Source organism: Symphalangus syndactylus, chromosome 10, assembly GCF_028878055.3.
Source record: "Symphalangus syndactylus isolate Jambi chromosome 10, NHGRI_mSymSyn1-v2.1_pri, whole genome shotgun sequence".
Lineage (NCBI taxonomy): Eukaryota > Metazoa > Chordata > Mammalia > Primates > Hylobatidae > Symphalangus > Symphalangus syndactylus.
The window spans coordinates 120,815,570-120,843,266 of NC_072432.2; the positions used below are offsets into that span (position 1 = coordinate 120,815,570).

The 27,697-nt window shown below is 50.0% G+C and overlaps 1 protein-coding gene and 1 long non-coding RNA gene across 5 annotated transcripts in view; one reads left to right on the forward strand and one right to left on the reverse strand.

Annotated features, from left to right (window-relative positions):
* SCARA5 (scavenger receptor class A member 5) overlaps positions 1-27,697 on the reverse strand; it is a 126,136-nt gene that overhangs the window by 20,341 nt on the left and 78,098 nt on the right. For all 3 annotated transcript variants that reach the window (XM_055295825.2, XM_055295822.2, XM_055295823.2), the window contains 3 exons: positions 19,018-19,098; positions 16,533-16,631; positions 14,112-14,168 (listed from right to left, as the gene is read on the reverse strand). In XM_055295825.2, the coding sequence (XP_055151800.1) occupies positions 14,112-14,168; positions 16,533-16,631; positions 19,018-19,098 (237 nt within the window). The remainder of the gene's footprint in view (positions 1-14,111; positions 14,169-16,532; positions 16,632-19,017; positions 19,099-27,697) is intronic.
* LOC134731555 (uncharacterized) lies at positions 12,010-19,663 on the forward strand. Of its 2 annotated transcripts, none has more exons than XR_010113946.1 (3): positions 12,010-12,261; positions 18,346-18,414; positions 19,537-19,663. It is a non-coding gene; the product is annotated as an uncharacterized lncRNA (long non-coding RNA). The 2 variants fall into 2 exon arrangements; XR_010113947.1 differs by having other exon boundaries at positions 12,010-12,256; positions 18,346-18,450.

Below are 27,697 nucleotides of genomic sequence, written 5' to 3' on the forward strand. Positions count from 1 at the left end.
AAACCAGCAGGGCCCAGGGTGGAGCAGGCTGGCACTCCTAAAACCAGGTGGCACTGCTCTCCATCTGTGAGGGTTACAAGCACATATACTATTTTCCCTTGGAAATAGAGACCATGTCTTGTTTGCCCATGGCCCCTTAACACTTAACACGACACGTGGCTGGCTGAGGGCCCTAAATGCTGAATAGATGGCGTGGAGGGCAATGGGTAGATGCACGCATGACTTTATGAGCAAGCATGATTGGAATCCCCTACTGAATGCCTCCAGATCCCTGTACCTCCCTGGTTCCAGTCTTAACCTCCAGTGCCTGCATGTTCAGAATGGGTGCTGTTGTCACCCACAGATCCCACCTGCTCAGGGTGGGAGGGTGTGAAAGGTGCTGCCCCAGCATGGAGGCCACAGCTCACTGTGCACACAGTGACTTGGAGCCTGACCCTGGATTGCATTGATTTGTGCTGCCCTTCTGTAGGTCATTCTAGATCCCCACCTTGCTAACTGATGTCTAAACATGTATCAATCTAGCCTTGGGGACGCAGAGGTGTTTCACCCTGTCTCTTCTTTGGATGCAAAATGCTGCGAGGCAGTTCCAGGCTGTCCCGGCAGGTGTGGGTCTGAAGCAGGCAGCGTGGTGGGTAAGGGGAGCCCAGGGCAGAGACTGGATAGGCAGGGCCAGTCCAGGCAAGCTACAAGTGCTCTTGAAAGTCTGAGAGGCATTTCAGACTTGCTCATTTCTTCACTGTCACATGGGCCTCTCAGGGTTGTTGAGGGGATCAGTGACAAAGGCTCTGTAGCCAGGCTGTCCTGAACCTCAGCCTTCCCTCTATAAAGACACGGGACATGTCTGTATAGATGTGAACAGACACTACTATAGGTGTTTTTTTTTTTTTTTTTTTTTTTTTTTTTTTTTTAGATGGAGGAGTCTCACTCTGTCATCCAGGCTGGAGTGCAGTGGCACAATCTTGGCTCACTGCAACCTTCACCTCCAGAGTTCAAGTGATTCTCCTGCCTCAGCCTCCTGAGTAGCTGGGACTATGGGTGTGCACCACCACGCCCGGCTACTTTTCGTATTTTTAGTAGAGACAGGGTCTCACCAGGTTGGCCAGGATGGTCTCGATCTCTTGACCTCGTGATCCGCCCGCTTCGGCCTCCCAAAGTGCTGGGATTACAGGCGTGAGCCACTGTGCCCGGCCCACTACTATAGTTTCTAACAGCTCAAGATTCCACCCCTAGGATGATCTGGCCCCCCTTAAAGTACCTGCCTGAGAAAATGCAAGACTACCAAAAGAATCTCCTGTACGTTCCAGCCGACACCTGAAGACAGGGCCCCTGTGCCCTGGCCGCTGTGGGATGCGGAAGCCTCACTGTGATAAGCACCAGTTATCAAACCCAGATGGGCTTTACATGAACTAGCTCTTTCTGCTTTTTGTAATTTTTCGCTTCCCTGACTCTACTGAGTCCCCACTCTTCCCTCTCCCTAATCCCTCATTTTCCCTTAAAATACCTGTCACCTCTGTACACATCGAGGTTGCATTCAGTTCATGCTGGACTCCTCCCTGCTGCAATAGCTATCGCTGATTACGATCTGTTCTTACCACTGTAACTAGAGTCCAGCTTTGTCTGTCTTAGACATCAGATGTGGTTAGAGCGTGGCTCTCGACAGGCTGGTCAGGTGTGTGCCATGCTCACAGCCCTTGGGCATTGCCTTCCACGTGGGAAAGACCATGAATCATTGGCCTGACTCAGAAGTTCTGTCCCAGCCTCTCTGATGAAGATTAGCAGGGCCACCTCTCCCAGGAGTTCAAACTGGGGAATACAGAGAGAGCTGAGCAGACACAAAGAGACCGAGAGGCTGGGACGGTGGAATCTACAAGCCATGTTGGAGAAGAGGCCTCCCAGTGAAAAGCTGAGCCAAAGGGCAGTGGCCCTCAGAACAGCCTTGGATTCCAAGTGACCTTCTCATGTCAGGATCCTCAAGGCCCACCTGAACTATGGGTCCTGGTCATCCCAAATCTCCTCACATATCCTCATTACTTGAAATGACCCAGATGAGTCTCTGGTCCTTGGGACTGGAAAAGCCTGAAGAGGGCACCTGTGAATCCCATGCACCCATCTGAGAACTGATCAGCTACTTGCCTCTGTGGGTCCTGGGGAAATCAGGAATTTGCATGTCGTGAAACACTGTCATGGTGATTCCTGTGGGGAGACAACTCAGAAGGGTGGAAAGAGGCAGGCTGGACTCGGGAGCAGGGTTGGAATCTGGCTCCACCATGGGCCAGAAGTGACCACTCCTCACCTCTTCTTAAAGTGGGCATCACGGTGGCAGCTGGGAGCAACAGGGCATGTCAAGGACTTGGCACCTAGTGTGAGGTATCATCATTATGGGCTCCCACCCCTGGCCAGCTGGCAGTCCTCCCAGCAGCATGTGGGTCAGCTCCGAGGGTCCCCATGCTTGGGATGGCTTGGACAACAGTGGCCAAGCAGGGATGTATCCCTGAATGCCTCTTTGCACTCGTAGGAAGCAGGAACAAAAAGCCTCATCCCCTGAATTAAACGAGTCTCCTCCTAACTTCCTCTGTTCTCCCCAGGGCTCAATTCCTGGTTCCCTAGCATATTAGGAGAGGCAGGACCAGGGCATCCATGAGGCAGAAGACCGGCTCCTGCTGTCAGCAACTTTCTGTACATTGACGCAAACTGGATGTTATTTGTTAAGCAAGGCAGCTCTGGAATGGCCCAGGAATGCAATGCTAGGGCTGCGACCACACTTGAGCTCCTAGTGCAGACCTTAGAAATCTACTATGTGGGGATTCTCCTCTCAAAACAAACATTTCTTTGCTCTCTTTGCTTTGTAAATATATACGTCAGACAAGCAGGGTCCCAGGCAAAGTGTGCTGGGTCTTACCCTAGATGCCCCGAACCCTGGAGCTGGAAGGGGTCTCGGACATTGGCCTTGAACCCCTTCCCTCTACTTCAAACACAGAGATCCTCTCCTCTCTGTAGCACGCCAGACAGCTGCTCATCCTGCCTCTGGGAATGGAAGGGAACCCGACAGCATCTCTGGGGAATGCATTACAGGATTTTAAAGCCAGGATCTGGTTTCACTTACTCGCCCTGGCATCTCTGGACATCCCAGGGTTTTGCATCCGATTATTCCCTACCTTATTTTACACTGTGTGCTTGGGGATTCATGGCTATCATTGGGGTGTGAGATGAGGAATAGCCTTTTTCTTCTTTCAGCGAAACTGAGCAAGTGGTTTCATTACTCCGTCCCCAGTGGGTTTAGGAGGACTGTGTAATGGCCAGTGGCTGCCATCTCTCAGAACTGGCTTTCAGGGCTGGGGTAACCTCAGAGCTATCTACTGCCAGCAGGGCTTGGCCACACCTGGCTCAGAGCCATCCCCAAACCCAGCGACAACACAGCCAAGCTCTGGGTACTACCCAGGACAGAGCTCAAGTCAGGCATAAAAAGAGGAGAGAATGATTATCTACTGAGGTCCCGTCGTGCACAGGCTGGACACTGTGCAAAGTGCTTTGTGCATGCATTTGCTCATTTCTTCTTCACAGCAGCTCCATGCGTTAGTTATTATAGCTCATTTAACAGAAAACAGGCTCAGAAAAGTCAAGTAAAAATTTGCTCAGGGTCACACAGCTGCCACATGGAAGAGTCAGAGAGAAGGGCAAAGGCTTGTTATTTTCAATCCACAGAGGCGACTCTCAGGCTGAATACTTAAGACAAATATTTAATAACAGCCCTCTCCAAACATAAAGTGCTTTTCATCCATCTCACAACAGCCCTATGGGGTCTGCCGGATCCACTCTTCTCAGGCTTAAGGGAATGAGTCTTAGACTGAAAGCAGTAGCTCGTCTTGACTGTATCTGGGAAGCACCTGGGAAGCTCTGAAACCCACCAGTGCGAGGGGCCAGTTTTGAACAATTCATAGGTGATTTTGGTGCGCAGCCAAGGCAGAGAAGCTCTGTGGGAGAGCGTGGATCTGGGATCAAGCCCCGGCTACACAACTCCCTAGTTGTGGGGCCTTGTAAGGCAGAGAGATGTCACCTCCTCTGGGAAGGCTTCCCTGATTGTGGCCCCAGCATGTGCTCCCCACTAATGAGAAATCCTGCACTGTGATTCCCTCTTCCGTGTCTCTCTGCACTCCCCATGGGAAGCTGCGTGAAGGCAGCCACCACTCTGCATCCTTGTGGTACCAAATCACATCCCTGCAGCAAACAGAGAGCCTGGCACATTCCAGTGCTCAACAGATGGTGTGGAATGAATGAGTGGGGCAATGAATGGATGAATGGGACTCACGGCATTTGAGGGGCTCTGAGAACGGAGCTGGTCACTAAATACCCCAAAACCTGCTTGGCTGTGCACCAGAAGGGACCTAAAGTCCAGGGAACTTTGCCTCTACAGAAAAGCAGAGGGAAAGCCCACCCTAAGCCTGGAAGATTGCAGCTCCTTTATGTTTGTTTTCCCTGCCTTCCAGTCCCCCTGCCAGAGCAAAACAAGAGGAAAGAAAGGAGGTCGTGGAGAATAGAAATAAACACATGGGGCTGGGAAAATAGGCTCTGATTTTCTGCAGCTGCAGAGTAGAGCCCTAGGGATAATTCGGACCATCTGCCCATTAAGGAAGTTGAACTTTCATTCTCTTGTAAAGAAAGAACTCCCCGTGCCCCTAGCCGGCCAGCGGCACAGGGGCTCTGCTGAGGCTGAGGTGACACTGCTCGGCAGGAAATGTGATCCATATGGGAAGGACAGGGGCCATCCCAAAAGCAAAAGGACTTTCTGATCAGCCTCTCCTGGAGGGCATCGCTTTCAAAATGTGGTCTGGCCTGTGGGTGTGCTTTATAAAATGCTATTTCCTAATAAGAATCTGCTCTTAATACGGTGCTTTATGACTCTTCAAAGCACTTTTATTAGCAGGTCTCATGGGGTCTTTGCTGCCCTCCCTTAAGGTAGGTGGTGTTAGTCCCATTTTACAGGTGAGAAAGCTGAGACTCAGAGAAGGGGAGTGAGTGACGCTCTCCAGGTCACATGATAAGGCAGCCACGCTAGGACCACACCTGGGTTTCCAAAGTGCTGTGTCTCCACTTAGGGGTCACACGGGGTACTTGGGACTTTGCTGGGTAGAAGGAGCAACAGAACTATCTCCCGCATTGTCACTCCTGAGGATCGCACTGGACTTTTAAAAACTGTGACCTCCCGTGTTTGTCTCCCCAGCTGTGCTTCATATTCTCTGGAAACTGGGAGTTTGCTCTGATTTTGCTCTTCCTGGCTACCCGGTGTTCAATAAAAAGTGTGTCTGATCAAATCATAAACGTAGAGCTTTCCTTGCCCAGTCCTGAACCAGGAGCTCACCCCATCACAGTGGGAGGATGCTGTTAAGGCCCAGAAGCTCTGCTTAGAGCTGGATTTGTAGGAGTTTCCTGGGTGGCCTGGGTGGACAAGTGAGTCCTATTCTTTCTTAAGCTCCTGAACCTCTCAGAGGGCAGTGAGAGGTCAGAGTCAATAAGCATTTAAAACCAGAAAGAAATGCTGGAGGGCCAGGAGAAAACAGTGATGCTATGTGCCTGTTTCATCAGGCCTGCAGCCCTCCTTGCTGTACACCCTGTGGGGAGGTGCTGACATCCGTAAGGCACCCTTCTTGAAGGCTCAGGTTCACGTGCCCAGGTCTAGTGGACCTTCCTAGGAAGGTTCTGCCATCCCCTCCTTGCCCTAGTTCCTATCCCAGTTCTCCTCCTCTAGGTTCTAAGCCTGAGTCCCCTTTCTGTGATGCTTCTCCACCTCTGCACCATAAATCCTCAAAGGTCAGGACTGTCTTGAGAACCAGGTTTACCCCTCTCTAACTCTAGGACCTTGGGCGAGGAGTGTAAACTCTCAGCGTGGTTCTCTCCTCAGTTAGATGGGATGACGACATACCCTAGAGTTATTCTGAAACATGAAGGAGCTCAGTGACCGGGGTGGTCGCCTCTCAATAGTGTTGAACTCAACACAACCCCTGAGGATCATGGTGGGGGACCCAGGCACCATGGCAAGTGACTTTTCAAACCTCTGAGTCAGCGAGAAAGGCAGCCATATACCCCCTCCTGCCACCACGGCCCCAAGACCGCCCAGGGAGGTTTACTATGGCTTTGCCTGTCTCTTTCTTCCATCTGAATTCGACAAACGGCTCCCTAAAGAGGCTGAGGCCAGGTGCAGTGGCTCACACCAGTAATCCAAACACTTTAGGAGGCTGAGGTGGGTGGATCTTGAGGTCAGGAGTTCGAGACCAGCCTGACCAACATGGTGAAACCCTGTCTCTACTAAAAGGACAAAAATTAGGTGGGTGTGGTGGTGTGCACGTGTAATCCCAGCTACTTAGGAGGCTGAAGCAGGAGAATCGCTTGAACCCAGGAGTAGGAGGTTGCAATGAGCAGAGACTGTGCCACTGCACTCCAGCCTGGGCGACAGAGTGAGACTTGGTCTCAAAAAAAAAAAAAAAAAAAAGAAAAAAGAGGCTGAAATCCAGCCCCAGGGGAAGTAAGTCCAACCAGATAGCTGGCCCCAAGCACCCTCCAAGGGTGGCTTCCATGTCAAAGGACAGAGGTTACCTAGGGCTGTGAAGTTCATGTAGTGGCAGTGAGAGTTGATCCAGTGACATCAAAGGCTCCCGGGGACCTCCCGGACTCAATCTGCAGAGCCCGCAGCCGCATTCACTCCCAGCATAACGGGAGCTCAGGGTCACGGAGATTAAGGACAATTCCCAAGTTTGTTTGAAATGTTTTCTAAATAAACAGTTAAACCACTCTTGGTTTTCATGTACATCTCAACATAAAAACTTTTCTTCGTTCAAACCCACACAAAAGATCCCAGCGTCATTTCTTTCACTGGTTTTCGTAGATGATTCTGTGTTCACCTTCGTCTGATGCTGGTATTACTAAGACAGTTTTCCTGCAGGGCAAATCCCCAAAACCACTGCATGTCTGCCAGAGGATTGGGGATGCCAGTCCCCGGGGGGAGGGAAGGGCAGCACCACAGGCTCGGCTGCCTGTGCAAGCAGAGAAGTGGACACAGAGCAGGCAACACACATAAGAAGAATAGGGATTAGGTAGCAGTCAGACTGGCCACCTCAACTTACACGTGAAATGCCTCCACTAGATAAGGCGTCACAGCAGCCAAGCCTCCCAAGTCCCATGCACTCACCTGGCTGCTAACTCTGGACATAAACTCCACAGTGCCTTGTTTATTTTCTTCCAACTAGCAGTTCTTCCCAGGCTTTGGCCCTGGTTCCTGCCTTCAGTTAGCATATATCCAGAATACAAATATTAGTGGCCCTGTTAATGACCTCTTAGGATTCCCAAGAGGGGCTTCATTTCTCCTTGCCTAAGCAATTTTTCCCTGCCAGGGCACGAGCCCAGCTCTGGTCTCTCTCCCTCTGGCCAGGGATGCTGAAAATATCTTTTAAAGAGATGAAAGTAATACAACGACCTCAGCTGTCCCTGACTCGCAGGTGCCTCTGCATAGCTTTATTTTACCACCTGACTTCTTAAAGGAGCCAGGCCTTTAATTTTTTCAGGTCCTCTTGAATGTATGTGGAGCCACCAAACCGCTCACAGCACGGATTAATCGGAATTGAACTGTTTTCTGCACACAGCAGTGTAGAAGCTCCCATGGAAGGGGTCACTGGGAGCTTTCAGGAAGAGTCACTGGATTTGTTTTTGAAACGCTTACGATGGGATCTTGGCAAACCAGAATGTCTGGAAGGCCAGATCCCATCCTTTGCACAGAACAGGGAAAAAAGAGGAAATTGTGGCCGGAGAGGCTAAGTGACCAGCCTCAGGGCCACATAGCCAGTGAGGTGAAAACAGGACGTGGATTTAAGGTTTGCTACTGTGATACGGATATAATAAGAAGTATTTGGTCTTCCTCTCCAGCTCCCCGCCGGAGCTCCTAGAACTCTTGTAACTTCTTAAGCGATAAGAGTGACAGGAGCATCTCTTGTGAGAATCTTTGCTTTTTGTCCCTACTCCTAAATAGCTCTGGAGCATCTTTTTAAAATTCATAGTAAGCCCCTTCCAACCATACTTGAGTTTGGGTGGGATCGAAGGATGGGGTGCTGGTTGTCAGGGAAATCAACCACGTGATTAGAAGGTTGGACCATTCAGCCCCACTTGGAAGTGGAGAGGGGCTGAAGATTGAATTCAAGTAACAATGGCCAGTGATTTAATCAGTCATGCTAATGTAATGAAAGCCCCATAAAAACCCAAAAGGACAGGGTTCAGAGAGGTGCGGTGCTCAACACATCGAGGTACCTGGCGGGCGGCATGCCCAGAGAGGGCAGGGAAGCTCTGCGCCCCATCCCCACACCTGGCCCTCTGCATCTCTCCCATCCCTCTGTTCCTGAGTTGTGTCCTTTATAATAAACTGATGAACCTAACTTTTCCTGAGTTCTGTGAGTTGGGTTCTAGCAAATAATCAAACCCAAGGAGGGGGTCTAAAGGGAATCTCCGAATTTCAGCCGGTTGCTTATACGTTCTGGAAGCTTGGATTTGAGATTTCATCTGAAGTCAGGGGCAGCCTGTGGGACTAAGCCCTTACCCTGTGGGGTCTTCACTAACTCCAGGTAGATTATGTCGGAATGGAATTGAATAGTGGGACACCCAGCTGGGGTTGGGGCATTGGCCAATGTGCAAAACACCTGCACAGTCGGGGTCACCAGCGTGGGAGTGAGCAGGGGAAATGAATCTTCCTTTTCGTTGCTCCACACCAGCGCTGCTCCTACAGAACTGCATAGAGTTGGGGTCGCATCTTCTCAGGAAATGTTTCTGAGAAACAGGATTTGCTCGAAGTGGAAGTGCAAACAAGAGAAGGAGCAGGAGCAGACAAGAAACTTGGATTTGGAACGTGGCCTTTCCCGGGAGGAAGGGTCTGTCTACCACACACCAGGCATTGATCATGTGCCAAGGGCCACCAGGGACAGCCCAGGCTCTGCCATTACAATCCTGTGGATGGCTTCCTAGTGCCTAGAGGCTCAAGCCTAAACTCCTGACCGCTGCAAGGCCCTTGGTTATCCCCACCTTCCTTTCCAGCCTTATTTTGTCTCTTACATCCCAAACCCTTGCCATGCTGTACTATTTGGGAGGATCAGACAACACTGTGCTGTTTCAAGCATGATTCTCTTTACCTGGGACACATTCAACTTCCACATCCACCTGGTGGACATGAACTTACTCTTTAAGTCGTGACCAGTTGAGTCAGCTGGGTGTGGTGGCTCCTGTCTATAATCCCAGTATTTTGAGAGGCCGAGGCAGGCGGATCACCTGAGGTCAGTTCAAGACCAGCTTGGCCAACATGGTGAAAAAACATTTCTACTAAAAATACAAAAATTAGCTGGGCATGATGGCATGCACCTGTAATCCCAGCTACTCTGGAGGCTGAGGCAGGAGAGTCACTTGAACCCAGGAGGCGGAGGTTGCAGTGAGCCAAGATCATGCCACTGCACTCCAGCCTGGGTGACAGAGTGATACTCCACCTCAAAAGAAAAAACAAAAAACAAAAAAGGTGCAGTCGCTGTGTCTCTCCATGCCTGAGATAAGGCTAGCTTTTTGTGCTCCATTATCCTAAACAGATTCCCCCGGGCACCTGGTACAGCAAAGTCTAGGCACAGGGATGGGAGAAGGGAGTCCAAGGACTCCAAAGGATTCTGCCTCCTTGATTGTAAAACAGGAACAGAAACATCTCAGCAGCTGCAGGGAAAACTGTTTAGAAACTTCCTCCTCTGATCATTTATTTTGAGCTTACACTGCATGCTGGGGTGCCCACAGCTCCCCTCGTCCCCAAACTTAACTTCCCTAAATACTGAAAACATACACGAAGTGTTAAACATTTTTCAAGTGCTCTAAGCCATGAATGATAACCATCAACAAACTCTGGTTTAGAATTCACCCTGGTGTCATCTGCATATTTTTTTTTCCATGTGAAACCAAATTGAGAAAGATTTTTTAAACAATCTGAACTTATATCCTACTTTAAATTCATGCCGTGGGACTTAAAAAAAAAACCTGAATTCTTCACCCACCCCTTAGTTGCAAAAATACTATTTATTTTTCCTGCAAATGGACCATCTACTAGGGTAAAACAAATGTATTTCTCTCTTGAGATGTGTATACGTAGCGGGTTTTTTTTTTTTTTTTTTTCCTGGCCAAACTCCCAAAAGCCAAACATGTCACGGAATGACTGATATCGCCCTTGACTGAAAAAAAACCTTTATCTCTCATCAAGCAGAAATTGGGACATCTGGATACTAGACCCAATTTTGCCGTGACCTAGGCCGGGCGATTTTGGGGATCCCTCCCATCTCTCTGTTGCTGGTCTCTGTTCTGAAAACTGGTGGAGTCTGAAACCCATCCAACCCTAAAATCCTATGACTTCAGATCAAAACATGGGTAAACAATGGCAAGATTTTTGTTCTGAAAAATATTTTAATGTGGACTCAGATGGGTCCTGAGAAGCCTTCTGTGGCATGCCCTCCTCCAGGGAAAACCCCCGACTTCCACGTCCCGAGTGAAGGGTGTCTGTCACGTTTTCTCACCAGTCCCTTTTGCACAGTCACATCCCCATCTGCTGGAACTTCAGGTCTTTGCTGCTAATGGCACAGGCTTGGGAGGTGTTTGGGAGGGTTTAAAGGCCTCGGGGTTACCAGAGGCCACCCTGGTTAGCGGCTCTTCTCGCACGATGTTGGCTTGTGGAGGAGGGTAGCTCTCTGGTGCTGCAAACGCTTTTTTCCCACCCCGTAGATCCTACGGTGGGGCTTCCCAGGGCGCAGGGAATGACTAAGAAACCCTCAGACATGGGCACCATGTCTGTCAGAATTTCCACACTTTTCTGAAAGCTGAGCCTTGGCTCTCCCCCACAGAGCCCGGGTCTCAGGGATATGGTTAATGCCTCTGGGACTGGAATTCCCTGGAAACATAAGCAGGAGGCTGAATACAGCTTGGTTTTGGTGTGGTCAGAGCAAGCTGGCGGGTGGAGGCTGTGGGAGGACACCCCGCAATGGGACAGGCACAGACCTCAGCCCTGAATCGCGATGACTATTCCCCTTCAGCCCCAAGGTCCTTACATCTGCATCTGGAGCTACCAGTGAAAGGGGGGATTACTTGGGGTTTTAAGGAGCCCGGCCCTACTGCCCAAGATCAGGGGCCGAAGCTCCCCATCCCAGGGTCAGGAAGTCAGGGGCTGGGGATTTTGTTCAGCCTCAGCCCTGGCCTAAGGATGTGAGCAAGTCAGTCCTCCCCTACGGGCCTCTGAAAATGGGAAGATGGAGGCTGGCCTGCCAGTTTCTTTGTTCTACGATTCCCCTGGGTCTCCCAGGGTCCTCTCATGTTGTGTAAAGCTTCCTGTCCATGGAGCTGTCTCTGCTCAGCCCCTTCACCTCCCAGTTTCGCTGCCCCTGGAGACCACTGGGGGTGGGGGTCTTGTCAGAGAGCAGGGAAGAAAAGTTCAGTGCTTTGTGCAAGTTTAGGCTCTGGGTTCTGTCTGAGTTCTGGGCTGCAATGAGGGTGTAGCCCTTCGAGGCAGGAAAGAAAGCCTTAGTCCCTGAGGGGAGGCTGTCCAGAGCTGATGTCACCTCTTGCTGTGCAGTCAAGAGGCTCCAGGGCCAAGTGGAGGGGGTGCCCTCCCCCATGCCTCCCCACCCATCCCCAGGGAGCCCTGCACCCCTGTGGCTCTGGCTCTCACCTCCCCGCACCGTGCTCTGGCCTCAGGGCCCAATCCCAGTGCTGAGCCCACCAGCCTGGCCCACAGGAGCAAGGTGAATAGAGACCACGCATCCTCCGCAGCACGGGGAACGCCCTGCTGGCTCCACCTCCTCACTGCTCTCTCAAGTCTGCTGAAAGAAGAGCCGCCAGAGAATTACTGACAAGAGCCCCTCTGGCATCCGGGTAGTGTTTCTGATCTCAAAGCCATCTTTCCACATAGTTCCTCCCTTCCTGCCCACCCCCATCAGGAGTTGTTTATTTCTCAGAACTAAATGCCACGATCCTTCTCAGCTACCTTGGCAGCATTCTGTCAGAAACCAGTCAACAAACAGAACAGGGAAAAACAGCACCCTGAAGAAAGCATCCAGGACCCAGCCCTTTAGACAAAAGGGATCAGATGGGGTCTTCTAGATGGCCCCATTCAGTCAGACACACCCAGTTAAGCAGCCCTGGAAAGGGACTCTAGAGAATGCTAGAAGTACTGTGAGGCTCACAGATGGCCTTGTGGACTACAGCACTTCAGGTGAGGTGAGTGTGGGAGGTCCAGTATCAGCCTGGGCACTTGCTTGTTTTTCTACGGGCAAGTCCGTCACTTTCAAGGACAAGGTCCTGTCACCTGCCTTGCTCCTATTTGATCCTGAATCATGCCTCAGGGAGGGGAGGGCAGAGAGAAAGCAGGGGCAAGTTTAAGTGTCGGCGGGCCTTGGGGAGGCCTCTTTTCGGGAGTGAGGTCTCCTTCTGGTCCTGCACAATTGGGACTAAAGTGTCATGTGAAGGGCCTACTGCACCATACCACCCTGAGTGTGCTTGATCTCATCTGAAGGACCTAGTGAGACCAAGGAAGCATGAAAATAGCGGACCTTTCAGCTGTAGTTTACACCTCAGCTGATATGAGCAACCGAAGAGAAGGCAGTTGAAATGTCTGATGTGTACTGCATGGCCAAGAACAATCCTGTGATGATCTGGAGGATTAGGCAGGCACCAAGAAGTGAGCCAAAGTTTCATCATATAATGTTAGATGGTGTGGGAAGATCAAGGAATGAGTAATTAATAATTTTTATTAGCGGGTGTGTTTTGCGGGTCTTGGCCATTAGTGTTCTTATAGTTGAAGTACAACAATAATTTTTCATGTCATTAGTCATGGTTACAGTCCATGTGGGAATAATGGCATATGCTCTATTTGTATTAAGTGTCCCTTTGGTTGTAGGGTTTGTAGGTTTCTCTTCGAAATCTTCTCCTATTTATGGAGGCCTGTGGCTAATTATTAGTGGTGCTGTGGGTTGTGGTACTGTGTTGAATTTTGGTTGGGCTTTCGTGGGGCTGATAGTCTTTGATTTCTTTGGGTGTCATGAGGCCTCTTTCTGTGTCCAGCTTGTGACTCTGCAGTGGCCCCTGTCCCTGAGTGTCCACGGCGGAAGCTATAACCCAGGGACTCTTTCCCCAGGCCCCATCCTCCCTGAACCAAGACTGGAGCCTAGATGCCAGAGGCAATGATATTCTGCTTGCGCCCCCACATGGGACAGAGCCAACTAACACCACATGTTGGGTTTGGTGTTTTCTCTTTTGCTCCTTTTTAAACTTGGCTAGGAGACTCTGTTCATTCTTCTCTGGCAAGTCTCCAAGATTCTACATGTAGCCCTCTGGGGGGAAAAATAAACCCTAGAAGAGTGGCATAACTAAATAAGCTGATTCCCTTGTCAACATTCTAGCAAGGACCGCATCAGAAAGATGCCCACTCCTAACCGCGTGGTCTGCCGGATCGCGAGCTCTCCAGCGTCACTCCTCCATCAGTGGTAAACGGGGAAAACGAAGGCGATGCCACTTTGTCTCTGCACCTTTCCCTGTGTAACACCCAGGGAGGGGAGGCCTTTAACAAGGTCAGTAGCTGAATTTGTGCAAGCACCTCCGATGACTTTAGGAAGCATGTCTGAGTGGGTGTATTACACAGAATAATAATCACAAACAGGTACTGAGTCCTCACCAGATGTCCAGCACAATCATAAGCACTTTACACAGATTAACTCATTTAATTCTCACAATGTCCTTATGAGGTAAGGACTCCTGTTATCCCCGTTTTATAGATGAGAACACTGAGGCACAGAGATTATACCCAGCTGGGCTAGTGCCAGGGGAAGCCTCCAGATCCACGCACACAACCACCAGGTTTATGACACTCTAGAAATGTGGCCAGTGCCCCTGGGGTCTATCAGCATCTCTTGCTAGACCAGCAGAGCCCTAAAAAAGGTAGGGAGCCTCCTTTGACACTTGAGCCCCAGCCATGGCTCCAGCCTCTGGACCTCCAAACTTACGGGGCTGCTCGGGGGACAGCTAGCCCTGTGCCAACACCATATCCCACGGCCCCAGCAGAATGTCCTTACTGGCATCCCCGGCTCTGTCTCCTTTCTCTCCTTTCTCTCCTTTTGGGCCTCGGTCACCTAAAACAGAGGAGGAAACTGGCATTAGAAATGGAAAGAAATCCTAATTGTGAATAAAATGTTACCTGCAGGAGATTGATGAACTCAAGACCAGAGAAACCCTTAGGCGGGAGCCAGCAGCAACTGGGTAGTCCAGCAGTCAGGAGAAGAGGGCAGCCAATTCTGCCATCTGCCCTGGGTACCCCGAGAAGGAGGATGCATGGGTGAGAAAATCCCACCCATTTGTAAAGAACCAAACAGCAGCCTCTACCAGCACAGCCTCAAAGAGCACATGGAATTTTGCAGGAAGAAGACAAGTCAAAGATACTCCTATTAAACACTCAAGGTTTTAGAAGTTCACATCCAAGTTTGTTCTAATGAGCCCAGGGGAAAACAAAGAAGAGGGGGCTTTAGTTAAATAGGGGGAGAGGTGGGTTCTATGTTGAGCAGGTTTTCTTGTGGGAGAGACCATAAAACATAAGTGTGAGATATCAGGGAATTGTGGCATTTCCTTCCCAGGATATGGCTAAAGAAGACCTCTTTAGCCAGCTGGCATCTCCCTCTACAAAAGAGTAGAAAATACTGGCACCACTCACTGTACATTAAAATGACAAGGGACTTCTATTCCAAGGACCCCCAGAAAGACATCTGCCAATCAAAAGCCCATGGGCCTGCTGTCTGGTGAAAAAAGCAAGCCAGCAAATTCCAGGGGAGAATGCCCAGGATGATCCAAGATTTGGGGGGGAAAAAAAAGGCAGCCATATACATATATAGGAATGTGCTCAGAAAAAGATCTGGCAGGGTGTGCTCCAAAGCATTGAGGGTAGTTATTCTAAAGAATAAGAGCTGGGGGATCTAGCGGGTAGAGACTTTTTGCTTTATGTACTTCTGTGTTATCTAATTTTCTTTCTTTTTTTTTTTTTTTTTTTTGAGACAGGGTCTCACTCTGTCACCCAGGCCCAGGCTGGAGTGCAGTGGTGCAATCTTAGCTCACTGCAACCTCCACTCCCCGGGTTCAAGTGATTCTCCTGCCTCAGCTTCCCGAGTAGCTGGGATCACAGGTGTGCACCACCATGCCTGGCTAATTTTGTATTTTTGGTAGAGACGGGGTTTCGCCATATTGGCCAGGCTGGTCTTGAACTCCTGGCCTCAAGTGATCTGCCTGCTTCGGCCTCCCAAAGCGCTAGGATTACAGGCATGAGCCACCTTGCCCAGTCTCTAATTTTATTTTCAACAAGCATGTGCTGCTTTTACAATCTGTTTTAAAATCAACTTTTTAAAATGGGATCATAAAAGAAAGGAAAAAGCCTGTTTCGTCACTGACCAGAAAGTAAAATAAAATTTCTCAGTGATCCAAGATCAAGAGATCACCCTAGACATGGGGTGGGAATGATTAGCAGTACTTTTTTCTTAGTTCTCATTTTAACAAAGTGAGGAGTAGAAAGCCTGGGGAAAGAGCATCAGATGTCCTCGTCTTCTGCAGTGATGCTACGAGGTTGAGACAATCTTGAAGCGATCATGAAAAGACAGACTGACTGTAAAAGTAGGTTCCCCTAAAATAAACAAGGGGACTGCCTACAAGAAGAAGAACAAATCAGAAGGAACATTTTTGGCACTGTAAATCTGAGAATTGAATTAAACTTGTAAATCCTGGGGGAATAAAAGAGTATATAGAAGGTCAGGAGTCCGGCAGGACTGGGGAGGAGGGCTGTCCTGGGCCTGCAGCCCTGGTGTCTGCCCTGCAGGCCCCTTGTTGGCTTTCTCTGGTTACATCTCTGGGCTGCAACCTACCATAACACTCCCTTGCATTTCTACAAGGACTTTAGCATTTGCACACGTACATGCTTGCTCACTCCTCCTGACAGCCCTGTGAAATATAGCATCATGAGGATTTCTAGATTTTTGTGTGTGTGTTTTGTTTTATTTTGTTTTAGAGATGAGCTCTTGCTCTGTCACCCAGGGTGGTGGCACAATCATAGCTCACTATAGCCTCCAACTCCTGGACTCAGGAGATCCTTCCCACTCATCCTCCCAAGTAGGTGGGATTACAGGTAAGTGCCACCACACTCGGCTAATTATTTTATATTTTGTAGAGATGGGTCTTGCTGTGTTGCCCAGGCTGATCTCAAACTCTTGGGCTCAAGCAATCCTCCTGCCTGGTCCTCTCAAAATGCTGGGACTACAGGCATGTGTCACCACACCTGGCTGAGGGTTTCTAGTTTTTGGAGGAAAAACTAAATGCTTTAACAAGATGAAGCGACTTGTACAAGGTTGCCCTGCTGGTCCGTGGCACAGTGAAGGTAAGAGTCCTGGTCCCCCATGCCAATGCCCATGTGCTGCCTGGGACCGGTGGTGAGGCTCAGGGAAAACTGAGATTGTTATTACCTTTGAACCCACGCATGCCCATTGGTCCTGTGGCCCCCAGCTTCCCATCATCGCCCTTGGGCCCGGGCAATCCTGGGGTACCTCTCTCCCCGGGCAGACCTAGGGAGAAAACAGACAAATGGCAGAGTCTCAGATGCAGAACAGGAAGGACCCTCAGAGGTCATCGTCAGGTTCAAGGCTGAGCCTCCCCCACGCATCCTCTCTTAGCCTTTGTGTCTGGCTTTTTTCTGTTAATCTAAAGATGTCACCACAGCAGAGTCAAAGAGGTCCACACAGACCCTGCCATGCACACCTTGTATCCATCAGGCTCGGGATCCTCCCGCTAGAAAGGTCCAGTGCTGTTGTGAGTGACGGTGGGGGTGCCTATTCCTTTGGGGGTGTCCCTTTGCCCTTCAGCATGCTGGAGACTTAGAATCAGCAAACACTTTTTTTTTTTTTGAGACAAAGTCTCACTCTGTCACCCAGGCTGGAGTGGCATGATCTCGGCTCACTACAACCTCTGCCTCCCAGGTTCAGGCAATCCTCCCACCTCACCCTCCCGAGTAACTGGGATTACAGGCACACGCCACCATGCCCAGCTAATATTTGTATTTTTAGTAGAGACAGGGTTTCACCATGTTGGCCAGGCTGGTCTCAAACTCCTGTCCTCAAGTGATCTGCCTGCCTTGGCCTCCCAAAGTGTTGGAATTACAGGCATGAGCCACCGTGCCTGGCCTAGAATCAGCAAACACTTTTTTGAGCGCTTTCTATGTGCCAGGCCCTGCTCTGGATGCTTTTCATAAAGTATCTCATTTAATCATCACAACACACTGGGAGGGATTATTCTGCCTGTGTTACAAATGAGCCAGTCAGAGCTCAGAGAGATTAAGTAAACTGCCCAAGGTCACACAGCAGGGTTGGAGGCAGGATCTGAGCCCTGCTCTTGCTGAAATGAGAGATCATGGTTGGTCAGCATCACTTCATGCTGATCAACAGGGCTTACTGGTACTTAGGGAGGGGGGTGGGAGGAAGAAAAAATAGCTTCTCATTTTATTTAAGGAAAAAAAAACACAAAAAGATCCCTTCCCTTGCATACACACAGGGAGGTATAGCAAAAGGGATTGGAGGCAAGGTCAGTAAATGGATGGCCTGCTGCCAATCAAGCCCCAGGGCTCTTGGCCATGAGGCCCCTTGGCCACCTCCTGTGGTGACGGTGCCGGCGCCATGCAGAGCCAGCATAAACAAGTGCTGGACAGAGTGAGAGCCCTGGCCCCCGTGAGGCCTGGCCTAAGCGAGTAGTTATCTCTGCAAAGCAGAGCACCCTTAATTAACTGACTAATTGTTCTTTCCTGCTTGGAATAGGAGTTGGTTTGCTTTGGGCTTTTTCTGGGACTTGGAGAAATCTGTCTCCCAGTAATGAATTACTCCTCTAGTCCGAAGGTCCAATGGCTGGAAGAAGACAGGTTTCCCAGAGAGAGCTGATCGGGTTTCCTCCTTTTCCCTCCTAATACAACGTATCTGTTCCCAGAGTCCAACAGCTCCACTGCCACAGAATTCTCGATCTAACACAAGGTATGCCCCAGGCTCCCTATCTTATGATTCGCTAGGGCAGAAAATTCAGTTGCAGAGCCCCAGGAGCCCCTGAGCAGCCTCAGTGCTGACTTTAGGGAGGTTCCCTGAGAGGGGAGGGCCAGGAGTAGAGACTGGGCTGGGAGCTTTCCTTCCTCCAGGCACTGTCTCCTCTACTGTGGAAGCAGATGGTTTGGAGGTTTAATTCCTAAAATAAATAACCAGACACCTTTCTCCCTCTATTTCCTTTTCTTCCATCACTTAGAAGACAACAGTCTCCCAGCAAAATGTTGCATGCAGCACAGGCTCAGGAATGGACAGACTGGCAGGCAAGGTACAACGAAGAAACTCAACGGGAGCTTGGGAGACAGTGAGTCTAAGAAGAACCTTGTCTTTCTAGAAGGCCCAAAGTACCCTCCCCACCAGCCACTGGCTCTTCAGGGCTGTCGCTGTGTGCAGCAGGATGGGGAGGGATGGGTCAAAAGGGGAAGGGATAGGTATTCATGACCCATTCATAGACCTAGGCAGGGTCAGCAGGAGTCATGGTGGGGCGGGAGGGTGGCAGGTGGCTGGTGATCAGGAAACGCTGACGGGACAGCATCTTTGAAGGGTTGGTCTGGATCTCAAAACATCTCCAACTCCTTCTGCATGCTCTGCTCACACAGACCCTGGCTCCTGGGCTGGGAGGGGGCTTCAGGGAGCTGCAGGCCTGTCCTGTACCTTGTCCTTCAGATTGTGGCACTTGCTAAGAGAAAGTATGCACTGCATCCCACCGTGACACCAGCAACCTCTTAGTCTCTTGTTGGAACAGAGCGTTTGAGGCAGAGTTGATTGGGCACTCCCCTGGGGAGCCCTGGCATTTATACCATCAAGAAAGTAGGGGGTAGAGATGGATTGGGGATCTCTCCCAGGTCCCTCCCAGGGGCACGCCCGTTACCTCGAAGTCCAGGCAATCCAGGGATGCCAGGCCTGCCTTCCTTTCCTTCATCCCCCTGATCACCTTTGGGTCCCGGTGGCCCTGGAAAGGCAAAAACAGCACTGAGGTTAGGGGGCTCCGTTCTGGAACAGGACCAGGTCACCTGCAGAGGAAACAAAATGCCCTGAGGAGAGGAAGGGGCAGCATTAGCTTTGGAAACTCACAGGAAACCCCCAGCCCAGTCTCAGGGGGCATCAGGAAAGGCTTCCTGGAAGAAGTAATATCCAAAGTGAAATCTCAAAGAGAAACAGGAGTTAGCTAAGTAAACAGAGGGGTGGGAGAGGGACACACACACACTGAATATGGGTGTCCCCTCCCAAAACCATATGTTGAATCCCTAGTCCCCAATGTGACAGTTTTAAGAGGTGGGGTCTTTGGGAGGTGATGAGGTTTTGATGAAGTCACGGGGGTCAGCCCGCATAGGGTTAGTGGTTTTATAAGAAAAGACACCAGGAAGTTCTCTCTCTCTCTCTCAAACAGACACAGCAAGAAGGCAGCAGTCTGCACACCAGGAAGAGAGTCCTCACCAGAACCCAGCCCTGCCACACCCTGATCCTGGACTTTCAGCCTCCAGAGCTGTGAGAAATAAATGCCTGTTGTTTCAGCAGCTCAGTCTATAGTATTTTGTTGTGGCAGCCTGGGCTAAGAGTGAAAAGGGACAGTTCCAGGCAGAGGGAACAATCCCTACAAGGCTGAAAATGAAGACAGAGATAGTAAGCCACAGCAGGATAAGAGGTGGGGACACACTGGGATGAGAAAGTGGGGCTCTTAGAGACCCGGCCTGAGTGTTGGACTCAACCCCTCCTGAGGGCACCAGAGGCCACAGAGGTGCCTGAGAGAAGAACTCAACCAGATGTGCACACGAGGAAGACGGCTCAGGCTGTAGTGTGGAAACTGGGTGAGAACAGGAGGGAGGCCGAGACAGAGCCTTCAGTCCAGCCAGGTGGGAAGTGAGACCCCTGGATGATGAATGCGGCCATCAGAGGGATGTCAGGGACACATACAAAAGCTGCTTAGGAAGTAGAAGAGACTGACTTTGGTGAAAGTTGGGGAGGAAGAGGCCAGCGTCATGCTCAGATGTCTGGCTTTTGCACTTGGATGGAAGAGGGGTTTCTAATCTCTCCCGAGTGGGGCTGCCCTCCAGGCTGGGTCTCCCACGTGGCAGGGATTCTGTCATATGTGATTGGATACAGTCCCCACGACAGTGCCGTGTGCCGCAGTTACTCATCTGAGACCACACAGGCAGTGAGTGAGTGAGGCAGCTGTGGTTTCAACCTACATGTGACCTGCCCACATCCACTCTGCAACACCCACAGGGCTAGACATCTCACCAGTTGCAGAATCTTCTTGCCAGCCTTTGTCACACCTGCTGTTCCCAAGCTAGTGAGCCCATGAGCCCTCCCTGCCAAACCTCCTCCAGTCACTACCAGCTCTAAGGTGGCTCACTGCCCCTTCCTTGCAAAACCCTCTCTGACCCAGCGTGCTGAAAGTTAGTGTGAGCTGCTTGAATGCATGTGCTTGGTGCCATTTGACAAGTAATCTCACCCTGCCTTGTCCTCTTATCATAGTGACTGTGTCCCGTCCTTCCTAAGAAAATTGCCAGCTCTCTGAGACAGGACCACACCCTTTACATCCCTATACCTGCTGTGAAGACTCAGACTCCAAGCTCTCACCTCCTGCTGCTTTTCAAGAGAAAACGAGGACCATGGGGCCAGGTGCAGTGGCTCATGCCCGTAATCCAGCACTTTGGGAGGCCGAGGAGGGTGGATCACCTGAGGTCAGGAGTTCGAAGCCAGCCTGGCCAACATGGTGAAATTCCGTGTCTACTAAAAATACAAAAATCAGCCAGGCGTGGTGGTGGGCGCCTGTAATCCCAGCTACTCTGGAGGCTGAGCAGGAGAATCGCCTGAACCTGGGAGGCAGAGGCTGCTGTGAGCCGAGATTGTGCCATTACACTCCAGTGTGGGTGACAAGAGTGAAACTCTGTCTCAAAAAAAAAAAAAAAAAAAGAAAGAAAGAAAGAAAGAAGAAAAGGAGGACCATGAAAAATGGCCTTTATAGTGTCCCTTCCCCTTTAAATTCATGTCTACCAGGAACCTCAGAATATGACTTCATTTGGAAATATTGTCTTTGCAGACATAATTAGTTAAGATGAGGTTATACTGGGGTAGGGCAGTCCTCAGTGCAATGGCTGGTGTCCTTATAGAAGGGAAAACAGAGACACAGAGATATGAGGGCACACGTGGCAACAGAGACAGAGATTGGAGTGACGCATTCCCAAGCCAAGGAACACCAAGAATTGCCAGCAAGCACCAGCGGCTGGGAAGGGCCAAGGAAGGGTCCTCCCACTGAGCTTTAAGAGGTAACGTGGCCCTGTGGATACCTTGATTTCAGACTTTGAGTCTTCAGAACTGTGAGAAAATAAGCTTCTGTTAAACCACCAATTTCATGATGCTTTGTTATGGCAGCCCCAGGAAATCGAAACACACAGACTCACAGCCCAGCAGTAACGTCTTGCACAATAAATATTTGATGAATGAATGAGTATATGAGATCAGAAGGTGTTAATAATACATACAAAACAACCAGCCAGCCAAGATCGAGATGTACTGATACTTCCCTCACACTGGCACTGTCCTCAGACCTAACCAAACTTGACAGATATTTAATAATTCCATGGCACGCACTCAGGGAAAAAAGTAGTCAACAATTCTTCAATTCACAAGTAATACAAATGATATAAGAAGGACTAGGTTTTGTGATCCCAGTTTTCAGACCACAGGATAGAGTCAGAGAACCTGTTGGGAATAGACCAAAGATGGCGCAGAAATGAAGGGTGGAGTCAGGAAGCAAATGTGTTCCACTACCCCTTTCCAGCGATCTCCCCTTAAGGCCAAGGCCAAGGCCAAGGCTGTGGCAAAGGGGACTGGGAGAGGGTGCCTGCATCTCTGCTGCTGGGCTGGATGCTCACCCTTCTCTCTTCTCTGCCTCCGCCACCCCAGGTGCTCCAGGAACCGAGCTGGTCACAGATGCAAGGGACTGCACCCTCCAATTTCACCTGTCCCTCAGATGCAGGTGCAACCTGCAGGGGGGTCTTCCCAAGAGTCACTCTCGCCAAGGGAGGATGCTGCCCAAAGACCCTGATGTAGGGCCTCTGGGTGGTAGGCATCATCTGGAAGGTGGGCATTGAGTATGGATATTGAGTCTTAGGTTCAAGTTCAGATTCTATTAAATGTGCAGTTGTAGCGAGGACTGAGTGGATTCAGTGGCATGATGACTAGAGAAGGGCTTCAAAGCCTTGAGTGAGGGGGGCCATCCCGATCACCTCACTTTGCATAATGCCTCCTCACTTTGCATAACACCTCGTCAGAACCACTATAGGATGACAACTTCCGGGTATTCCCGGCGCACCTGAAATCACCCTGTGGAGTTTGGCTGGGTCATCCAAGGAGAGGCAGGTCTCAAGAACATGCTACAGATGGATTTTTTTTAAAACATAACTATGTGGTTATGAAAGTCTTTACTAGAGATTAACTGGGAAGAAGGTGGGGTGGGCAGTAAAGGTGGTCACCAATTCCCAAGCCTTCCTCACATCCTCAGGTGGTACAGGCCTGGCTTACTCAGAAGGGCTGATGATTTGGCCAGAGCCTCGAGGGGCCAAGCCGCCAGGGGCTCCGAGAACCAAGTGTATCTTTAAATCACTGATGCTGCCTGTAGGTGAAGCAATCTCAGGATTTGACTTTTTAGTGTGTTTACTAACACAATCCTTTCTTCAGAAACCCAAGCTGGAAATCTTGAGCCGGCTCTGATTCTTCTTTCCTGTCCCCCTTTTGCACCCCTTTCCAGCCACATGCATCTGTGATTCGAGGCTTCTCATAAAGGAAGGTCCTTCTCATGTCTCCACCTCCTTCCTCACTGCCTCCACCCTCGTCAGGTCCTTATGGCCTGGCTCTGGCCTTTATAAGAACCTCTCTGTCTCCATCTCTCTCCAGCCCATGTGTGCCTTGCTGTCTGATCTATCTCTCTGAAATAACAAAGCAACCAAAGGGACTCGGAGCACGGGAAGGCCCCTCACTGCACCATAGGCACAGCTTCCCCTGTCAAGGCCCCTGCAGATCACTCACAATCTGACCCCTTCTGCTGCAAACTTACAGCTCAGTGCTCATGGTCACCAATCTTCCTCCACCTCTGCACAAATGCTCTCCTCATGGTGTCCCCGAACATTAGCCAAATCCTAACAGTCCAGTCCCTCTTAGTCCTGAGACTGCTTTCATGCCCACTGATTTGGTTTGGCTGTGTCCCCACCCAAATCTCATCTTGAACTGTAGCTCCCATAATTCCTGTGTGTTGTGGGAAGGACTCAGTGGGAGGTAACTGAATTATGGGGGTGGGTCTTTCCCTTGCCATTCTCTTGATAGTGAACAAGTCTCATGAGGTCTGACGATTTTATAAAGGGGAGTTCTGCACACACTCTCTTGCCTGCTGCCATGTAAGATGTGCCTTTGCTCCTCCTTCGCCTCCTGCCATGATCGTGAGGCCTCCTCAGCCATGTGGACTGTGAGTCCATAAAACCTCTTTTTGTTTATAAATTACCCAATCTCAGGTATGTCTTTATTAGCAGTGTGAGAACAGACGAATACACCCACGCTTCTGGTCTCTTAGTGTACCATGGGCAGAGCCCCCAAATCTCAGAGCTAGAAGGAGGTAGGGAGATCCTCATGCACAACGCCCCTGTGGGAGCACCCGGAGCCTGGTCAGGTGGCCTCTGCCCACTCCCTGGGCACTATCCCCCACCTCGAACTGTGGTTCCCAAGGAGGACAGAACCTTCTGTAGGGCACTGTCTGTGGCATGTGCCTTGCACATGCCCAGCACACAATCAGGATCTGAAGAATGACTAATGTGCAGTAGCAGAAGTGCCATGACATCTGTTGTTCCAAGAGGTACCCAGGGGAGCTTTTTCACTTCTCAACTTTCTATACCATCCTATTTCTCACCTCTTCTGTCACCAGGGCAGGCCAGGGCATGGAGGTGGCTGGGACAAGGAGGAGCAGGGTCCTGGAGTCCCTGCTCAGGCTCTGTCCACTCATATAGCCCACTCCCCTCATGCTCCCCCTAGTGCAGTTGCTCCCACCAGAAGCATCTTCCCAATGGGATGAAGGGTCTGGGACCAGGCATTCAGGAGAAGCATCAGGGTTTTCCTGGGGATCAGCCAATGAGGGGAAACCCATGCCTTCTCCCTTCCCTGATCCCAGAACACATGATGGGGTAGGGGACCTGCATGTGCTGGAATCCAGGAACTGATGTGCCAAGAGTAAACTATGAGGACAGCTGATGAGCCTGGCCTGGAGCCAGCAGTACAGTCAAAACCACCCCCAGAACCATGCTAACCACAGGCCAGCTCACAGGGTGGAGTGGCTCAGCAAACGGCTCCACTTCCAGGACCCTCAAGTCACCAGGGCCTGGATTGTCAGCCCCCCCTATCACCTTTACAATTGTGAGGTCTCTTTTTTTTCATCATTTAAGGCATCTCTCTGTGACCCTGAGAAGTGGACAAGGCAGGCACTGTCAGCCCCATTTCACAGCCAAGGAGACTCAGGCCCAGAAAGATGCTGGGACTGCCCTTGCTACAGTCCTCCGAGCCCCGAGGGAGGGTGGTGGGCGGGGTTGGGGGCAACTCCACCCCCTTCCCAGCAGAGTCCGTGTGGGAGGAGAGATGAGAGCTTGGCTCACCATACAATGTCCCAGGGACCTCGGCCCAGGCCATGCTCCCCAGCCCTCAGTAGAGCAGAAAGGCCACTTTACCTGTCACTCCATTCACAGATGTTCCCCACTTTCAGCAGGTCCCTACCACCCAGAAGCCCGAGTTCCAGTGTTAGCCTGGAATCCAAAGCCCCACTCTGTGACGCCATCCCTTTATAAATATTTGCTGAACTGGAATCTCTAATAGATTGTGTTTTTTCTCACGAAATCAGCCCACAGATAAATCTGCTTTGCGAACTTGTTTTCATGAATCGAGATGTATTTTTTCGTCCCAGCCAGGTCACTGGATGGTTTTGTGACTTTGGCCAATCATCTCCTCTCTCTGGCCTCAGGATCCTCAACTACAAAGCAAAAAGAGTGGACTGGATGATTTCAGATCTATTGCCACTCCATCCAAATGCTGCGATTCCAGAAAACCTGCATCCTTGCCAAAGAGAGCCATCTGAATGTGACTTTGCTCATGTTCCCCCTTCTGGGCTGCCTCTCCTCTCTGGTTACCTTTCCCCTCCTGGGCTGCCTCCCCTCTCTGGTTACCTTTCCCCTCCTGGGCTGCCTCCCCTCTCTGGTTACCTTTCGCCTCCTGGGCTGTCTCCCCTCTCTGGTTATCTTTCGCCTCCTGGGCTGCCTCCCCTCTCTGGTTACCTTTCCCCTCTTGGGCTGCTTCTCCTCTGTGATGATCTAAGTTCTCTGCTTCTTTCAAACCCACAGGCAGATTTCAACAGACCTGATTAATGCTAAAAATCCAAAACAGAAAATAGAACTCCCACTGCAGATATTCACAAGAGAGAAACTGGAGACAAAGCTCATCAAAAACTGTATAACAAAGTAAGAGAATAAAAACCATTCGGGTCAAGCTCAGGAATAATGTAAATAAGCTCATATTTGAAAAAATACACATAGTTGAGTATTTGTGACTTCTCAGCCAGGAAAGAGCAAAGCATGAGAGTGTGGTGAGTGTATGTGTATATGTATGTGCGTGTATGTGTGTGTGTATATGTGTTCATATGTATGTATATACGTGTGCATGTGTATGTACATGAACGTTTGTATGTGCGTATGTATATGTGTATGTGCAAACATGTGTACACATGGGTATGTGTGTTTATGTCTGTATATTTGCAGGTATGCATATATATGTGTGTGTATGTTTGTGTATGTATGTAGGTGTGGATATGTGTGTGTTTAAAAACCTTAATAGAGGAACTAGACAAAGCTAGGGCAGAAAGGCCACTGCAGACAGCAGTATGGGAATGCCTGGAAGCTTTTCTAGTGACCTAGCCCTTGTTCAAAAGCCAGGGTAGAGTTTGATCTTGCTAAGGCTGCATGGTAAATACATTCAGATATACCAGCAGGAATCTTTTTAATAATAACTACCAGGCACCTGGCAACAGAGACAGGGAGGTAGGAAAGACCCTAGATGCAGTGGCGATAATGAGCTGGAGGCCCAAGCGCTGTCAAACTGTGAAGAGCCAGCAGCCCCAGTGCAGTGATCTGAATGTTTGCATCCCCCCTGAATTCATATGTTGCAACCTAATCACCAAGGCGATGGTATCAGGAGGCAGGGCCTTTGAGAAGTGATGAGTCATGAGGGTGAGGCCCTTGTGAATGGGATCAGCATCCTTATAAAGAGGACTCCAGGGAGCTGCCCCATCCCTTCCACCAAGTGAGGACACAGCAAGAAGTTGCCAACTGTGAACCAGAAAGCTGGCCCCAAACAGGACCCAACTCTGCTGGCCCCCGGATTTTGGACTTCCCAGTCCTAGAACTGTGAGCAATAAACCTCTGTTGCTTATAAATGGCCCAGTCTATGGTATTTTGTTATGGCAGCCTGAATAGATGGACACACCCATCAAGAATCCAAAGCTTAAAGACAAGAAAGCAGGACTAAGATGAAACTTCCAGTTCAAGAGAACTGAGTGTAAAACTTAGTTTGAGGACCAAAGAAAGACTACATTGATGATCCCACCAGAAGAACTCTGGCAAATGAGTGACCCAGGGCAGTTTCAGTTTGAGCCAAGGAGATTGGACTTACAAATGAAAGAACCCGGATGTGAAGTGTCTGGGGAGGCCTGAGAGGGTACATTAGCAGGAGGCATGGTGACGTCTCTAGCTTGGAAGAGGAAGGGCCTGGAAATTGCCTCAAATACAGGGAACACGCTCTCCTCTCTTCACTGCTTACAGCTCGGAAGCAAAATGCTTCCATCCCAACAACCAGGGTTTCTGGGCCAGGCAGAGCCAATTTAGATCTTGGCTTTACCGCTTGCCAGTTGTCTAAGAAACAGTGGGAAGGCTATTCAGGCTTCTCATCTATAAAGTGGGCAATAAGACCCTTTTGCAGGATGTGAGGATTCGTGGTCTTGAATGTCTATTTGAGAATTCATGTCTACAAAATGCCTGCCTCATTATAGGTCATAATTCACTGTAATTGTCCTTTAATATTATTAGTTAGTTCCTGAACACTAATCCCTGCTAGGGGCAAGGGAGGTCCAGGAAAAGAGAAGACAGGAAAAGCTAAGATCCCAGGGGCATGGGTTTGGAAGAATAAATTCTACCTCCTTCCCTCCTTTGATTTCTGGGATGTGAAGGCCCAAAGTGACCCAGGACCAGGAAACCGAACTGTGTAGGGGAAGCCTCTGATCGTCCAGTGTCAAGATTTAATAGTTGCTTTTACAAATATTGGGTCTCAGTTATGTGCATTGCACTCTTAATGCTGGGGGACACAGAGACACACAGATCCAGGTGGACTATGGGGTAACAGAATGAAAATCCGGCATTGGGCTTAAAGGTCCTGATCATTGAACTGTACACCTAAAAAGGGGGGATTTCATGGCATGTAAATTACATCTTATTAAAGCTGGCTCATTACCAGCCATGAGGCCT